We start from the raw sequence: 18,668 nt of genomic DNA, 5'->3' as shown, positions 1-18,668 counted from the left end.
CTCCAGACGCGTCTTAGATCGACAGCATAAACGCTGAAGAAACTCCTGCCGTAGGCACTTCCGGGTCGATTGGGTAGCGGAAGATATTTAGCGCCAGTAAACTACAAAATACTCTGCCAGTACATCGTTTCTCGGTTGAACATCTCCATTAGCGTAAAAAGAGCAGCTTTCCCCATCAGAGAACTTTCTGCAAAAACTTCTGGACAAGTTAAGGGCCAAGGGAATCAGCACTACAAGAACATGAGTGTTTTCTCTTATTCACAACAATGAGCGGAACCAGTGCTCTCGTGCGCCACACTCAACTGCGCCTTCGTGAACGCAAACAAGGGACGTCGACCTCACGTCGACTTGGCCTCGCACACCTTTCCGACTTTTGCAACTACTATTTCCCGAACGCTGGCAGCGGTACAGCCCAGTAGCGACGCAGCGTACGTAGCCCTGATGATGATGAGAAACGTTTTGCCAGCTGCCGAGTCAGCAAAAGTTGACAGGTGGAAAATGTAAACATCGGCGACGAACATCAAGGCGCACCTGGTCGCCTCCAGACAAAAGGCGTGACTCCTGCAAAACACCAGACGCAAAACACCATTAGGCGCTGTGTTGGGTACTGTACAGGGTGTTTCACCGAAGACTTCACGCAATATTTCAAAACAGGCTTTTTAGTTATAAGAGCGTTCTTTTCGGCATTGCATTGCCAGCGGTGTAGTACATCAGAATACAGCTGTGTTAACCGGTAGGCTGGTTAACTAATATTGAACAGTTAAGTTTTTAACTAGTACTGCGTAGCCCAACTTAAGTAATACTATTCATGGCACTTTTTAAAATTTCGAAAACGCGGTTACCATCGGTGCTGTGGCCCCCCAAAAGTTAGCTATATCGACGAGTTACGTACACTGGAGAGGTTGATCTGCCTGCAAGCTTCTCAAAAGCGCATGTATTTTGGCGCGATGTAGCCAAAATTTGTTGGACCGGAGCGCTGAAAGCAACAGCGTTTTTAAATTCTAAGAGCTGTTATGGACATTACCCACGGTGGGCTCCGCGCGTCTGAATAATTAAGGAGCCTAACAGTAATCGCTAAAAAGTCAACTATTCAATATTAGTGACCAACTTGCCCAAACGAGAATTCTGATCCACTCCTAAGGCTTCACCTACGGCTTCACTCTTCTCGGCCACTTTGTCCGCGACATGTCTCCTCTAATGCTCAAGCATTAGAACTTTTTTTTTTTTGGTTTGCTGGCAGAAGTGAACATCATTTCTTAGCGGAAACTTAGAAGAGCAAAACGTTGGGCAGGTTGGTGCTAATGCATGGTTGCAAAATCGCGTAAAAAGACAAACGGACGAAGAAAGAACACAAAGGCAAGCTTTTTCAACCTTTTGCTGCTTCTGGGTTTTCTTAGGTTTTTCTTCCTATTTATACGCGTTCCTCTCGCGAAAAACGTTTCAGATGCGAGTTAGCGCGTGTCCTTGTATCCTTTCTTCATCTTTTTTTCGTTTTGCGAGCTTTTGCAACCAGACATTTCTTACATTGTCAGCTTGGAAGTTGACACAGCAAAAAATGCCCCAGAAAGACGTAATGTCAAGGTTACCTCTTGTTCTTTTCTCTTGCGCATGCTGCTACAGAATGTCATGCCGTAAATCGTAGCTGTGCGCGCTCATGGTTCGCACATTCAGCTACACCGTTTCACCGTGCAGAACTGGCAATTAGTTTCCAAACTCACCGCTTGTCCAAGATGGCGCCCATCACAGTAAGGGAGAAGAAGATGTAGGCGATGCCGCAGAGTAGCGTGCTAGTGTCGATGACCTGAAGCAAGGAAATCGATGAAAACCGTTTTGTTTCATCGGTTTTAAATATCAATTGCTCAATAAGTTTATTTATTTATTTGGAGCAGCTTGACAGCGCCGGAGAGGACCTGTATTGAAAAAAGCGCTTCTGAGATTTCGTGTGGGTGGCAGTGATACTGGGCATGAATAAAAAGCGTAAGTGTTGTAATGCTAACAACATTCTTAAAATGTTTACAGAGAACGGCTGAATTTTATCTTTTTCAGCACACTATAACAGACGCTTTGAATCACGATTTTATCCCCAAGGCACACTCAGATCAGCCATTGCGCTGCAGGATGGAAAAGAGAGCAACAGCTGAGTAAGCCATGAGTGGTTTAAGGATTTTTAGTTCGTTCGAAGTTACGCTTATAACTGCTAACTAGAGCTTTTAACGAAGCGTTACACTAGAGCAGTACTGTCAGTAAAGAGGGCACGCATGCGCGGCCCGGGACTGGCAATGGAGACTTTTAGAATAGGGTGACGCTATGGGTTCGGGGCATAGGGTAATAGCGGAGGGACAGTGCGCAGGCGCAGGAGAATAGCCCGAAGGAGGGGCGTTATTGTCCTGCGCCTGCGCACTGTTGCCCCGCTATTCCCCTATGCCCCTTACCGATTGCGTCATCCTATTTTAAAGATGTCTGATAGCTGTGGGCAGTAGCTAACAGTAGCGCTGCGTAAAAAACGCCTTACTGACGTATTAAGTTTTTGAAGCGGTAGCTTCACTACTAGAGAGGTCTCGGGCTGAGATCGCTGTGCGTTCCCGATGACCTTAAAGGCTCAGCCAAGGTCATACCTCTAGTTTATAAGTTTGGAGAACCGGTGGATAGTCAGTGGTCAGGCTAATGGTCAAGAAATTGAACAGGTCAAGGGTCAAGGTCATTTCAAGGTCATGCCAGGGACGTCAAGATAAAACAAAATTTGGTCACGTGATCGACTTTGGGCTTGCCGAGGAGCTTAAACGCGGCGTTTACGTGATAAGGCGTGACATCATGCCATCTTTAACCGAGTATATGACGGAAGGAGCGCCGACGCGCCTGGGAAAAATTAACAGTGCTTTAGCTTTGGTAAAACAGTCAGAAGCGGTAGCTTCACGATGGTTTAGCCTGGAAAATACCAAAGAAACGCTCTAAGGACAGCATAACAAGACTTTGCCAGGCTAAACCGTCGTGAAGCTACCTCTTCTCACTCGGTTTAACCAAAGCTTAACCACCGTTAATTTTTAGCACCACCGTGATGTGCAGATTAACGAACCATATACATACGCAACCACAGGTTACATGGTCTTTCAGCAGTGATATGAATCGATTTGGATTGCGTTTCAAAAAAAAAAAAAAAATTCCGAATGAATAGAAAGGAGTTCCATACTCACCGGGCTCCAATGTTTCAGCTTCACGTATCCAACGATGATCAAGAGGAAATGCACAGCTACGTAACACTTGCTCAACACCGTGGCGTTTGGCGCGTACGTTTTCACAGGCCTGCGCAACTGCACGTTAAGGAGAAATGGCTCCAGATAAAGCAAAAATGTCCATTCGCGCCTGTTAATGTGAACTAAAAAACAGGGCCAATGAGCGTAACTGGACTTGCCACATTAGTGGAACTAGGCTTGATAATATTTCAACATTCTTTTTTTTTTAACATGCACCGCGTTTATCAAAGGTCATTCGTTTTCATTATTCCGAATTTTCACGAGTATTCAAGCTAAAGTCACTGCTGTGTGCTACACATAAAATACAGTACTACATACAAGAGCTACACAGAGAACAAAGCAGGCACGATGTAAGCTTTAGAATTTCTAGAATTGCGCCAATATTATGCATGCGGATCTAGTCCAATATCAGATGCAATTGTCAGTATACCCTATGTTTTTAGCTTTTTAAGGGAAGCCAGTATACTTCAGAAATTTAATTTACTCACCCTGTGCTTCACTACATACAGTTATACACCACAGCCGCTTTCTCAATCATGAGAAGGAGTCTGAGGTCTTTATCTCAGTTGTTGGGAGCCTCGAAATCTTTGCCGAGCCAAGGATGTCCGTGGAGGTTACTCAACCTTTAAAAGTTTCTGCTATCAGACATTTCTAAAATGTTTGTCTTTCATCAACTAGGTAGTAAAAACAACTTTTAGGCCCTTTACACGACCGCTTTTAGTCACTTTGTTTTCAAACTCTGGTCAAACCAATTTCTCCATACCTTGAGCTTGGCGCATGATAGCCTTAGTCGCTTATGCGCCATTAAACCCAACACAACACAACTCTAGTCCAGGATCAAGTAGCCCAGAGCAAGCACGAGCAAAGCAACATGGTTGGTGTTCGAATACAGGGAGTCTCATCTAAACTAGCGCCAAGCTTTAAAAAATGAAATGCGTTCAAAGAGGTTTCTTTTTTTTTTTTTTCAGGATTTTAAGTTCTTTCACAGTTACGCTTCTCACTACTCATCATACAGTGCGTTAGCATAGTGTTACCGAAAAACCTTACGGCGAGCCCGCCTGCACACATGCGTGGGACTCACAGTAGCTGTATACCAACATTTAAATGCGCTTGATTTACTAATTAACAAAGGCTGCCGCGGTGGCTCAATGGTTATGGTGCTCGGCCGATGAACCGGAAGGCGCGGGTTCGATCCCGGCCATGGCGGTCGCCTCTCAATGGAGTCGAAATGCTGGAAGCCCGTGTACTGTGCGATATCAGTGCACGTTAAAGAACCTCAGGTACATGGTCAAAATTTTCGGGAGACCTGCACTATGGCGTCCCTCATAGCTTGAGTCGCTTTGGGACGTTAAACCCCATAAAAAAACAACCAAGACAACTAATTAGCAAAGATAAATTAGCTAATATTTTCTCCTTCACTTTAGCAAAGAATTTTTAATTTCAATGTAGTAGAGCAAGTGAAGAAATGCCAATTTCAGCTTTTTTTTTTTTTTCAAAATAACTTTGAGGTGGTTCATGCTTGCGAACATAAAATAGCGCCTTAAGCCTGCTGGGGACAAGGCTGTTCTCCGAAGTAAAAATACTTGGATCCTCGTCTAACTTATCACTGGGCACGAAGAATGAATTTGGACTGCTGGTGCAGCACCTGAACTCAAAATAACACAATTCGCTTGAACATTATGAAGAACAAAAACCGCAAAAAGAGACGGGACAGAGGCAGGCGATGACTCCTGACCTTTTTTTTTCGATTTTTGTTCTTCACAATGTCCCATCAACTGGCCTGCAATTATGCCCTCCTAAGCTACGCTTGAACATAATTCGTGAATCCTTCTACGTGGGCACCTTCTCTGCAATACTTGTTCAACTTCTCAGTTTTTGTTTTAGTCCCATCATCCCTATTCCTCAAAACAAAATTAATGCCCTACTTAATCTCTCACTTTTCTTACCCTCTAATTTTGTCAGCTGTGATTATAGGTTCATCTGATTACCAGTCTACTTGTTGCATCACGTGTCAGCGTCTCAGCTTCTCAAATAACAGCGTATAAGCAGCTAAAGCTAAGTTCACGCGATGGATCCTATCTTTACTTCACTACGTGCAACGACTGTAATGTTTTCCAGCGACAGCGGCGCAAACGGTTCGTATCTGGTGAGTCACGGGTGCGTCATTAATACTCACATTGTCTATAACTTATAGAGACTAACTTGTCCGCAAACATATTTCCCTCTTTCTCTGTTTGCGGGCCGAGGAGGCAGCAAGAACCAATGGGATCCCTTACCTAGGAACACCACCTGCAGCTCAAGACCCCAACCCCTAAACCCCGTCCCATTTTGCGAAATAAAGTTTTAGACTACTACTACTATTACTCTCTGTTCACGCATGCATGCTGTTAAAGCCCTCGGATATGAACAAACTACAAAAGGAAGGAAGTTGACGCCTGGCTTAGTTCACGCTAAATATTATTGCGCAAACCTAAATTTTCTTCACTCACGTCTCGTACGTCTTGGGGTTCGTCGAGCGTCGCTTTGGCAGGTCGCCATCCAGGGCCCTTGAATAAGGTGGAGAGCTTGTTTGCAAAGCCCTTGGTGCTCATAACTTGCTTGCATGTGTACACGAAGTGATGCATCTGGAACGGTGAGCCCCGTAATTAGGGCGATGAATGTTATCCTTCGCGTCACTATGTAATAAGAAAATGTCAGTATGACCAAACATCAAGTAATTCTGTAATATTGCAGAGTGCTTAGATAACGTGGAGTAGCCTTGTATTACCTTTACCACGAAACCCCCAAAAAGTCAGCGTCGTGAACTGCTCCTCATGCTCTCTTGATAAAGTTTAGGCTGGAAGCTTAAGTTAGCAGCCAATCAGAAAAATGAAAGTCCTGGTGTAACAATGCACAAAAAGCATCAGTCTGGAAGGAAGTTGTCCGGACATCACATGCAACGCCATGGCAAGCTGCTGGCTTGTTGCTCGCGCGGGCGTGCTAGGTTTCCAGCATCTTCCACGGGATGCTAAAAGCTTTCAGAGCGCATATTATACTGCCACAGTTATTTATTACCAATGGTCAACTCCGTCTGAAACTTTTAAAAGGCGCTGCTAAACCGTCGAAATTTCAAGAAAAGGTTTCCAGAACTTTAATGACATGTGTATCTTCAAAATAAAAAAATAAAAAGCAACACAGGACTAAGTACCACACCTGTATAGTCCATGGGTCAAAAGTGTTCACGGGTTGTGTCAGTCCGTACACAGGCCTGCGCTGCTCGGCGGCGAAAGTGCCAAAAATGCGGTCCCAGACGATCAGCACTCCGCCGTAGTTCTTATCAATGCAATAGCTATCTCTTCCTACGTGGAAAGATGACACAAAAGGAAAGGTGCATAAACAGGCATCCACACGCAGCCCATGCAATGTTGTTCATTCCGCGGATATTGTCCTAGAACATGGAGCGTGTTTCACCTAATACTTTGCACAATTTTCAAAAATAGGCTTTTTGAGTTAGAAGAGCGCTTTTTTGGACATGGCAACGTCAGCAGCGTTGTACATCAAAATACAGCTAAGACGTGCTAACTAGCATGTTCGTTAACTAATACTGAATCATAACATCCTAATCAGCCTGACCACGCCCACTGCAGGGCAAAGGCCTCTCCCATGTCTCTCCAATTAACCCTGTCCTTTGCCAGCTTCGTCCCCCGTATCCGTATTTTGAATAGTGAACTTTTAACTATTTCTGTTAGGCTCTTTAATTATTAAGAGACATGTAGCGCACCATAATTAATATCAGTATCAGTTTTTAGAATTTCGAAAACGTGGTTACCCCCGGCTTGGATGCAGGAGAAGCCAAAAAAGTGCGTCGTTCTCTATCTCGACGTGTGACTGGGAACGACTCGGAATGCTGTAATTGGCCACACCACAGCAAGAAACGATGGTTGTTTCTTTCGACTCTCCGAGCGTCCGCGTCTACAGAAAGGGTTTTCACGTAAGTTATATTCGTGACGTCCAGGCTGCCGTCTGTCGCGGCGCGAGAGCAGGTGAAAATAACACTTCCCACTAAGAGAACGCGGTGAACGGACGTTGTCCTGACTGCTCCGGCTCGTAATTGGAGGCCTCCGAGTGCGCTTGTCGAAGCCGGAATTGATATTTCGACAGTTGGCGCACAAGAAACGCGAAGAATGCCGTCAATGTCCATCACTTGATCAGGACACACAGCGGAAAGTGGTGCCTTTACCGTGCCGTAACGTCTTCAGCGCCGCTGATAAAATCGATGGCTAGTTCGTAGCAGGGCGGTAGCAGCTGCGCGCTTCATTTCCTGCTCGTTTATCTCATTATTAGGTTCGCACTATGGACACAGGAGCTGTGTGAGCTTGAGCTTTGCTTTTTATTATTGCGAAAGTGTATAGGTGAGTACGAACAGAGATGTGGAGGAGGCGGGCCTCGGCACTGCATAAATGGATAATGCAGCTCTACTACGTAAACAGCTATTTCGCCTCTGTCGGGTGCGTTGTTGTTCTCAAGAATAACCGTGCGATGGTGCGACCACAGGAAAATAGCAGACCTATAGCTGTCCCTTCCTCGCGATGGCAGAAGTTCGAAGAGTGATGAATTTTTTTTATACAGCTTGTTAACATTTTGTAACACTCTGTGCGGCGACAATAAGTGAGTGTTTCGAACACCTGCGTGCTTCGGGGTTAAATAATTATTTGTAATTGTATACAATCTCGTTTGCTTCATATCTGATGCCATCTTTCGCTTTGGAACGGTTCGAAAGTGCTGCGGCAAGATTTCTCATTTTGATCGGGTACTTCAAAGCTGTCTGATAAAGTTTAGGTTTCTTGCGTTGGCTCAACCCGGTTCTGCCATATTTTGTCTTCCTTCCAAACTCTGATTAAAGATACAAAGCGGGCCAAGAAATGACCGCGACTCTTCGAATATTAATTAGGGTGGGCTTCACGCCTTTCTTAATTAAGGAGTCTAACAGTAATAGTTAAAAAGTAAACTATTCATTATTAGTTAACTCACCAACTAGTTAGCACGTCTTAGCTGTATTCTGATGAACTAAACGGCTGACAGTGCTGTGCCCAAAAAAGCGCTGTTGTAGCTCAAAAATCCTAATTTTAAAAATTGTGTAAAGTCTTAGGTGAAACATTTTATATATATATATATATATATATATATATATATATATATATATATATATATATATATATATATATATATATATATATATATATATATATATATATCTGTGTGTGTGTGTGTGTGCGCGCGTGTGTGCGTGCGCGTGTGCGCTGTTAAGAGTGGACAACGTGGTCCTGGGAGCCGGGTGTGACTCATCGCAAAGCAAGGGATATGACGAGGCCTGGCGCCGGCGGCAGAAGCATAGACGACGACGGCCGGGGCTGTTGCACTCCAAATCACCGAACCTCCGAACCGATCGAAGGAGGCTGTCTCCCACGGGCCTGGGAGAAATTACTGTCAGACGAGTGTCGTCGTTAGGCAAAGATGCGGCGGTATACGTTGTCCGAGTCGGCCTTCGGGTCACCGAACGGGATGATGCTACGCAAGGTCACGCTGAGCGAGGCTGCTAATTGAAAGACGCTGTGTCGAAGGGGTCTCGTGCTTCGGCCATCCGGCGGGGGAGTTCGAGAAGGTTCAACCACCTGCGAGGAGACTGCGGGATTCTGCTTTCCCACGGAGGCAACGCACAGAAAACTTGCGGCAGTGGTCAAGGTGACGCATCTGTGTTTGATGACTGTCTTCCCCTTCTCATCCCCCGAGCTGTGAGAGAGCGAGAGGGCATCAGCACCGCCCTGCCGTGGGTGGTACTGCCAGCATCATCAACTGGCCCATCCGATTGGACAACGTTATTCGAACTAAGTTCCCCAGTCAGGGATCTGGGGAACGCGAACCGTATTTAACGGGATGTTGTGTGATCGGAGCATTGCATTCGGATTCGATTCGATTCTCATCTGTAAATATGTAGAATAAACCCTTCTGTACAGTTTCCTCGATAACGCAGTCCGACATCGTCATTCGGAGCCGGTACCTGCGGGGCTAAACGAGTTAGTCATCTCCAGGACCCCCCCGTCTTCAACTCTGGTTCCAGCGGTGGGATAGAAGCCCAATCTTTACCACTGGTTCCAGCGGTGGGATTGTGGCCCGTTCCCAACACTGGTTGGCAGCAGCTGGGATGGACCGTGCGACATCGTGCTTTCTCCACGGGTGAGCGTTTTGGCTTTTGCTATGGGATTCGCCAGGCTTTAGATTCAGAGAAAAATCTTGACTGGGAATCAAGGGTTTGTCATTTGAGAAGGGTTATTCTCAAGGCATTTTTTTTTTAGTTAGCAGAGCCAAAGCGGAGAAAGCGTCACAATGGACCTAATGAGATTGTTGAAGTCGGACTTGCTGTTGATATGCGAGGAACTGTCAGTGGAAGTTCAGAACAAAGTAACCAAAATTGAACTGGGCGAAATCATTCTTAAACACGTCAAGGATAACGATCACCTAGAAGTTACATGGAACTTGATACAGGAGGAAAAAGAAAAAGCCCGTAGAGAAAAAGCCGAACAGGAGGAAAAAGCTCGTAAAGAAAAAGCCGAACAGGAGGAAAAAGCGCGCACAGAGGAAAAAGCGCGTAAAGAGGAAGCTGATCGAGAGTGGGAAAAAGAGAAGGAACGGCAACGGCAACAGTGGAGGGTTGAAATTGAAACAAGGAAACTAAAGATATTAGAACTTCAAAACGAAATACGAAGAAAGGGCGGTAGTGTGAGAGCCGGAACTCCTGAAAGAGCAAGCGATGCTTATGAAATAGGTCCGCAGGCAAGACCCGCAAAGTCTGTGACCGTAGCCGAGTTGGTAAATCGCGACACCACGAGGGAAGTGGCAGAGAACGTGTGCAACTGGTACGGTGGTCCAAGGGAAGCCGCAGAATCCGAGACCGTGTCCAGTGTAGTTGGACGTAATGCTAAGAAAGAGCATTCCGAGATAGCGTCTCAACGACACGAGTGCGAGGATTCTCCTCCGAGTGAGGCAGGAGTGGCAACGGACAACTTTGTCGGGACTGTTACGAGCGCGACCCTTTCAGTAGAGTCGATACAGGCGTCAAAACGGCAGAACCGCCAAAAGGGAGATTTTCCTAGCGAGAAAGGTTTCGAAGTTGAAACAGCGGAAACCCCTTTTGAGAGTAACAACCGCGGTAAGAGCGAGTTGGGATGTCACAGTGGCTTCAGTGACAAAGGCTCGGGAGAGGCTACCTTGGTAATACTGGCACAAGGAGAGTGCGAGGCTGCCGAGGAAAAGGATAGCCATAGGAGCCAGGCTTCCAGTGAAGAGAACTCAGTCGTAGCTGAGCAGGGCAACAGCCAGACTTCTAGGGAAGACAACTCAGTTGTAGCTGAGCAGGGCGACAGCCGGACTTCCAGAGAAGACAACTCAGTTGTAGCTGAGCAGGGCGACAGCCAGGCGGGCTCAGTTGTAGCTGAGCACTGCAGTAGAGAGAATGGCGCGCAGAACGACAGCCAGGCGGGCTCAGTTGTAGCTGAGCACTGCAGTAGAGAGAATGGCGCGCAGAGCGACAGCCAGGCGGGCTCAGTTGTAGCTGAGCACTGCAGTAGAGAGAATGGCGCGCAGAGCGACAGCCAAGCGGGCTCAGTAGTGGCTGAGCACTGCGATGTAGAGCATGACGCACAGAGCGACAGCCAGGCGAGCTCAGTTGTAGCTGAGCACTGCAATGCAGAGAATGGCGCGCAGAGCGACAGGCAAGCGGTAGAGGACAACTCCCAAAGGAATGAGCTAGGGATCTCAGGGGCAGTTTCATGTCCCTCTGTCAGCTGCGTGGAGCTGGCACTCTGCTGCGAAGGCACAGAGGCCAGTTTGGAATTTGAGGAAAATTCCCAAAGTGCGACTGAGAAACTAGAGGTAGCTAGGTATGATCAGGAGACGCACGCGGTACAGTCTAGGCGCAGAAAAAGAAAAAGGGCAAGAACCAAGAGAAAACAAATCAAATTCAAAGCCCTAAATTCGGTTGCGCGGACAGGTGCGAAAAAAAGAAATGCGGTGGAAGGAAAGGCGAAGCCTTCGCGCGTTGCGCCTCATAGACTTGCAACTGCAGTTAATGATCTGGCGACATGTGCAGCTCGTTCGAGGGATGACTGCGGCAACGGAAAAGGAAGTGTGCGTTTTCCGACCAGAACAGGCGTGAAGTGCTTCAAGGGGCCTCGGCCTGTAAGAAAGACTAGACCGCGCCGTCCGGACAAAAAGCCAGTTAGGAAAAAGGCGAAGCGGCCCAAGAGATCAGAAGGCGCAGGGTTGCGCGGCACTCATCGCATGCGAACGCAGGCGTCGAACAATCGAGACGACATATGCAGGCGTGTTCGGCGGGCGTACCTGGAAAGGATTCGTCCTTCGCATTTGGCACCACATTCTAGGAAGCGTGCATGGCGAATGGGTAGCCGAGCTTCCTGCTTGGGGCGAGAGAAAGAGGTACCTTCTCGCGCTGGTCACTGCTCGTCGTCCAGAGCCAGAGTCGGCTATCGACATTGTAGGCGCGACCAAGGTTTTCGGAGAGCCTCGAGGGGGCGCGGAAACGACAGTGAGAGTCGGAGATCGTTTTTTTCTGCAGCCTTTTGTCACGAGTTGACCGCAGTACAATCAGTCAAAGCGCGACCCCGGCGGGCGCGTCTGAAAGACTAATCCTTTCAACTCGGCGGCGGGGAGTCAGCTTTCCCCCCCGCGTGGTGATTCGAAGTAGCTGTTTCTTTTTTTTATTCCTCTTTTTTTTCTGTCTGTGTTTATGAAATCAGGCAGGGAAAGGCTACTTTTGAATTAAAACAAGTTGATCGGATATTACTGTTTTTTTCCTTACCTTAGAAAGGATAGGGCGTCACTGAGTTAGAAATCACAGGTGTCGATTTCACATGCTACCAAGAGATAACGGCACTCACAGGAGTGCAGCTCGAGTGGAACTACGCTTAGAGTCGCGTAGACGGAGCGTTGATCCCTCGACGAAAGGGAGCCCCACTGACGTATACTGAGATGACCTAAGAGAGAACTCTTTAAAGGGCCACGGACCACCCCAGCTCGGCAGACACTCTCTACCTCTCTTTCAGCGAGCCTCCTCTCCTTCCATTCCCTCCTCGAAATTTTTCTCTCCCGCTCCTCGTCGAGTAGGCTCGGCAAGGCAAAATCACCCCTTCCTTCTCCGGTGTAAGCCGGAGGCGTGGTGTCTGTGGAGTGCGTCACAGGGCGACGTCATCGCCCCGCCTTCAATAGAATTCTTTTCTTGGTTTTTGCATTTTCTCCGCACACTGAACGATCGAGAGGCGCGATCGGCTCGACCACCTAGACTTGTTAGCGAGCGCATCCTTTCATACATCTGTTTGTCATTCCCAGTTAACGAGCCACCTTTTCATTTTCTTTTAGGCCTCCCCACCGTTTCACGAGCGGAGGGGCGGAAGTCGGTTGTGTTCGATACACACGGCGAAGCGCGGACCCGGCAACCGCCCGTTTGCTTTTCTCCATGCGTGTTTGTGTTCTGTGTGTTTGTGTCTTTTCTCCGCTCCAAAGCATATGTCATTCATTGGAGTCAAGGCGTACGCAAGATGCACGAAAGATAAGCGGTATGTGTGCGGAGCGGTAAAGTGGGCGAGCGAGGGAAAGGCTCTGCTGCACTACTAATTAAAACCTTGTTTTGGGGGGCTCGCATAGAAGAAAAGAAACTGAGAAGGGAGCGCGCACGCAGAGCGTCTCGTGACGGGATCACGGCGGGGGGGGGGGGGGGGGGGGGGGGGGGGGGGGCGAGCCAACTCCCTCAGTTTTACTGTTTTTTTACTTTTTATGGCTAGGGTTCAAGGCTGTCGCCGCACGCTCCCTCCGCAGTTTTTTTTTTTTTTGTTCCTTCATGCGGGTTTGTAGGCATGAGCCAGAACAGAAGGCGCTGCGGAAAGCGTTGTGCAGACGACGCGACGCCAAGGCTACGCCCAACCTTCTCCCGTCAGTCAGAACGATGCACCAATGGAGTGCCTTTAGCGAAAGTAGCCCCCCCTGACGTCAGCGGGGTGCAGAGTAGTGGGCCGGGCCCGTTTTTGAAGGAAGGAAAGAACGAACGGGCTTTGATTTGAATTTTCGCAGCTTTTCGGGGCGCGCATGGCTCTAGTATTTTGCAGAGGTTATCTTCGATGCCTCATCTATGCAGTGGGCTTGTTTTTCAAAAATGTCCGGACCCTGGTCAGTGGCCCTTTAAGGAGCCTGAGAGATGCGCTCGGGTCCAGACCTTTGCTTCGGACCACTTACTATGGTGAAGAGTTAAGTTCAGTGTTACGCCAGTGATGGAGGACTACGTGTTATTTTAAGTCAAGTTAGCGACGGCCACGGAGAGCACCATGTTCAGTACGTCAGCCGCAGGCTGACATGTAGAGAAGCGTTAAGCGCTTTAGACAAAGAGCGCGCGTTTGGTTTAGGCGGCACAGATATTGTCGGGTTACCAGAGTTACTTGAACGGCGCAAAGTTCATATTTGAGACTGACCATCGTCTCAAACATGATTATGACAGTTTTGTCCCCCCAAAAATGGTCGCTTGCTTAGACGGAGTCCTGCTCTCCAAAAACAATTTCTCGATGCGTTTCAGGAAGGGAAAACCGCACGGAAATGCTGATGGATTCAGCCGATTGTTGTAGACAGGAGTACTTAGTAGGACAACCTACTGTGTGTTCTTTTTTTTTTTTGATCCAAGCAGTCCGTCTTTTGCGATTTCATAGGGGAGATTTCGCGCTTTGTCCGCACAAAATTACGCCAAAATCCAATCATGTTTTAGTAAACATTTGTTGTCATTGTGGGAAGCCTGGTGGGTCTTTGGCAAATTCCGAGCGCTTGCTTGTGGGTCAGTGCCCTGTCTCGTGGAACAGTCCACTGATGCCATTCTTTGTTGAATGTTCGAGCTTGGATGCCATTTCTGGAAACCAGCCCTTCCACCCGACTCCGGCCTCATCTCTTCCTGCCCAGCGGTCGTGAACGCTGGCCATTGGAGATTTTTCGGGCCGCGGACGAGCTGTTAAGAGTGGACAACGTGGTCCTGGGAGCCGGGTGTGACTCATCGCAAAGCAAGGGATATGACGAGGCCTGGCGCCGGCGGCAGAAGCATAGACGACGACGGCCGGGGCTGTTGCACTCCAAATCACCGAACCTCCGAACCGATCGAAGGAGGCTGTCTCCCACGGGCCTGGGAGAAATTACTGTCAGACGAGTGTCGTCGTTAGGCAGCAGAAACAGCGGTATACGTTGTCCGAGTCGGCCTTCGGGTCACCGAACGGGATGATGCTACGCAAGGTCACGCTGAGCGAGGCTGCTAATTGAAAGACGCTGTGTCGAAGGGGTCTCGTGCTTCGGCCATCCGGCGGGGGAGTTCGAGAAGGTTCAACCACCTGCGAGGAGACTGCGGGATTCTGCTTTCCCACGGAGGCAACGCACAGAAAACTTGCGGCAGTGGTCAAGGTGACGCATCTGTGTTTGATGACTGTCTTCCCCTTCTCATCCCCCGAGCTGTGAGAGAGCGAGAGGGCATCAGCACCGCCCTGCCGTGGGTGGTACTGCCAGCATCATCAACTGGCCCATCCGATTGGACAACGTTATTCGAACTAAGTTCCCCAGTCAGGGATCTGGGGAACGCGAACCGTATTTAACGGGATGTTGTGTGATCGGAGCATTGCATTCGGATTCGATTCGATTCTCATCTGTAAATATGTAGAATAAACCCTTCTGTACAGTTTCCTCGATAACGCAGTCCGACATCGTCATTCGGAGCCGGTACCTGCGGGGCTAAACGAGTTAGTCATCTCCAGGACCCCCCCGTCTTCAACTCTGGTTCCAGCGGTGGGATAGAAGCCCCATCTTTAACACTGGTTCCAGCGGTGGGATTGTGGCCCGTTCCCAACAGCGCGCGTGTGCGCGTGTGCGCGCGTGTGTGCGTGCGTGCGTGCGTGCGTGTGTGCGCGTGTGCGTGCGTGCGTGCGTGCGTGTGTGCGTGCGTGTGTGTGTGTGTGTGTGTGTGTGTGTGTGTGTGTGTGTGTGTGTGTGTGTGTGTGAGTGTGTGTGTGTGTGTGTGTGTGTGTGTGTGTGTGTGTGTGTGTGTGTGTGTGTGTGTGTGTGTGTGTGTGTGTGTGTGTGTGTGTGTGTGTGTGTGTGTGTGTGTGTGAAAGACGGTGTGCTTGCCTCTGCGAGTAAATGCACATGTGCGATCACGAAAACGTGGAACAGACTTTTTGATTAAGTATTCACAGGTTCTTAATTTTTGCCGGCTGAGGAAATCCTATAATTGAATTTAGAACGAAACTGTTTCATTTTGATTCATTTCTTTTTCGTGTTGGAGACTGCAACATAATGCGGTAGAATACCGTGGTGAACCCTGTGGTGGCTGGGTGTGTTGAATACAAGTTCAAGTGGTCCCAGCGTCTGGACAGTCTCGGTGTGCAGCAGAAATTGAAAGAAGAGGTTGAACTTCCGGTGTACCAGGTACATGCTCGGTGACAATACCAGTGCCAGTGGCAGGTAGAGCAGCTGCGGAAAGTTCGCACAGAAACAAAGAAGAAAGGGTGAGTATGCACGTAACCACGCTTTTTTTATCATTGAAAGCGATGGTACAGATCCGGAGTTCGTAACGCCGAAATGATGATAAATAAACCGATTGATCAAATTTCCCCAATAAATTGTTTATGACATAGATGAAACAGCGCCCCGAACGCCTGCTTCGGAAATCCCTAGCTCGACACTTTTGCGAACTTCCCACGAAGCGCCCTAGATGGCGCGGCCACAGGCGCCGATTGTTATAGTACGTACCAGCTGCCTCCGTATGGCGCGCTCCGGATGTTTTCTTGCGCTCCGTTCAGACTGTCACAATTAAAGTGCCACTGGCCAGGTTCTGAACATTGTGAACAAACAAACCCAGTGCTCAGACCTGGCATCGAAGATATTCTCCGCAAGATGTAGAAATTCAAGTCAAAGCTCTTTCGACTACCTTTCGGAAACTCAGCCTCCTCGTCCTCTACGCTGGCATCCCAGCCACCGCCCGATGATGATGATGATGATAACAACTTTTATTTCCACCGATGTAGGAGGCCCCCTACTCCACGTCCCTGGCACGCAGGCCTAGGGGACGGGGGCCGGGACCTCCGCGACTAAAGACTGGCGAAGATACAATGGCTCTTCGCGGCTGAGCCTTGGAAATGACGTCATCTTCGCAAAAGGCATTCCATTGGTCCGTCGTCCCTACTGTCGGGCAAAGAGCGGGCGTGCCCGACGCGTCACGTCGTCTGGTAGACGCGCGCGCGAAAGAACATGCTGTCGGATAGCGTAACGTAAATATATAGTATAAATAAGCCGAATTTCTGCCCAGTTGGTGAGTGATTGAAAGATAATACTACATACTTTCTTTTTTTTTTTTTTGGGGGGGGGGGGGGTGCCTGTGTCCTACTATTCAGACCTGAAAGTGCTTGCCAAATACACTTCACCCAATTCAGCACAGAAGAGCTCAGTTGAAGGGATAATTACTAGAACTCTCCACGATTCAAACGACGAAATGGGAAGTTTTAGAATTCGTTTGAGCAGCTACAACACACCGCCCCATGGCGAAATTTGGCACAAATGGTCAGAAAACTGCGGAGAATGTACGGTGACAGCTTCAGTAAAATCAGAGGAGGTAGAAAAAACGCCGTGGTTGGCCTAACTTCTGACAAGTTACACGGTCTTAGGCGGTATACACATTCACAAACGGAGCAAAAATCTGCGTCTCCTTTTTTACGGCTGCAGCTGCGTATGGGGCGTTAGAAGGAAGGGAAGTGGGGGGGGGGTACTTGATCTGCGTCTCGCTACCGTTATCTTCGTCCAGCGGCACCGCTGAAGATAGTGGTGGGAGTCGGGTTGCCAGGAACGATGTCTCCTAACAGGGTCTTGATGAGCGGAGCAATACAAGCGCACAAGTGCAGGCAAAACTGACGAGAGAGTTTGGATCGAGGAAAATGGCGAAAGCTGGAGGCCTCCGCCAAACCAACCGAGATATACCTGGATTAAGCGTCTGACAAACACTTCAAAGAACATTCAACCTGTGCAGCGGACTGTTCGTGCTACAGACGGTGCATCAGGAGCAGCTGTTGCAACGCTAACAAAGGTCATCTTAGTTCACCGAAAGTGGTCTGTTGTTTACAGAATCAGAGAGGTTAAAGTCACTAAACGACGCAAGGTAGGTCATCGCCCACCTTACCAAAACACACTGCACACAGAAGTGCTAAAGTCTGTACAGCTCAATTACATCAATGCTTATTAGCGTCTTAGTGCATTAGCGCCATCTAGAAAGCGCTGCACTAGAATGCGACTCATGAATTCCTTACGGTGGAGGAATTGCCGACAGAAACCGCGAGGTTAACACCACCTGTAGCTGACAGCCTCTCAACTCAACTCGTTAATTCCTTGAGCATGTACACTTCGCAAGCTGTCTGCGCTACACGACAGGATCTCGCCTGCCCAGAATAAAGCTCAACGCAGATGCCCAGCGCGTGAAAGCAAATTTTGAATGTAGCAGTAGCCAGGTATACGCATGGTACATGGTCGCATGCTGCACACGAAGTTAATTCCATGTCAGTGATCGAGATATGATGATGATGAGTTTTAAGGTGGGGTCCGAGACCCATTTTCCAAACATTTCAGTCCAGATAAGCTGAGCACTAGGCAAGGGGAAGGCTTTTCATTGCATCTCCGGGTGGTACAAGGAGGCACTGGGGATCGAACACCGCACCTACCGCAAATGATCCAAATATACGCCCATTTCTATACCTCGAAACATTTTGGTGAGATCTGAAACGCTAACGCATTTACACCTCGATCGGTTGGGCTTACTACAGATAGTGCTTTCTTTCCTCCACATTCTTTATGACTTTTGTAAGACGACATGTATGCTTACGGGTTCAAACATTGCTTGCAGAGCTGATTTGCGCACGGCAGTGGCTAGGTTGAAGAACTCAGAGCTGTGGTGTACTTGGTGGCCCGACCAAGCCAGGTTAATTTCTGAAAGCAACGGAGGTCCAGCAAGAAGGCATCAATGAAATGAACAAGAAAAACGCATGAGGTTAGACGCTGGTTCGTGTAACAGATGTTTTATCGTAGCTGTGAAGTGGCGTCAAAAATATAAGAGCCACCATGTCGCTTATCCTGGATATAGCTCATTATTTCTTGACGAAAAAATGTTTCGGATGGTAGCGAAAGGTTTCCTAAACACAGTAACACAAGGAAGCTTCCTATTTTTAATGCTTCGAATGGCTGGTTTGTTAAAAATAAAAATAAAAGTTATGGTGCATGGCCATGCACTGCGCACGCCAAGTTCGTCTAGTAACGACAGTTATGAAGCCTTCGAGGGCTCCTTTAGCATGGCGAATGGCACGACAG

The 18,668-nt window shown here is 48.3% G+C and overlaps 1 protein-coding gene across 1 annotated transcript in view; it reads right to left on the bottom strand.

Moving 5' to 3' along the window:
• Positions 1-338: 338 nt before the first annotated feature.
• LOC149340968 (alkylglycerol monooxygenase-like) overlaps positions 339-18,668 on the bottom strand; it is a 33,332-nt gene continuing 15,002 nt past the window's right edge. The window contains exons 4-10 of the mRNA XM_089551214.1: positions 18,187-18,290; positions 15,629-15,791; positions 6,444-6,589; positions 5,741-5,875; positions 3,192-3,308; positions 1,719-1,801; positions 339-561 (exon numbers count right to left, since the gene is read on the bottom strand). Of these exons, the coding sequence (XP_089407340.1) occupies positions 339-561; positions 1,719-1,801; positions 3,192-3,308; positions 5,741-5,875; positions 6,444-6,589; positions 15,629-15,791; positions 18,187-18,290 (971 nt within the window). The remainder of the gene's footprint in view (positions 562-1,718; positions 1,802-3,191; positions 3,309-5,740; positions 5,876-6,443; positions 6,590-15,628; positions 15,792-18,186; positions 18,291-18,668) is intronic.

The sequence above is a fragment of the Amblyomma mixtum genome, chromosome 6 (genome assembly GCF_055824585.1).
Source record: "Amblyomma mixtum isolate Tamu chromosome 6, ASM5582458v1, whole genome shotgun sequence".
NCBI lineage: Eukaryota > Metazoa > Arthropoda > Arachnida > Ixodida > Ixodidae > Amblyomma > Amblyomma mixtum.
The sequence above is the reverse complement of the archived record's forward strand: the minus strand, read 5'-3'. Positions and strand labels throughout refer to the sequence as shown.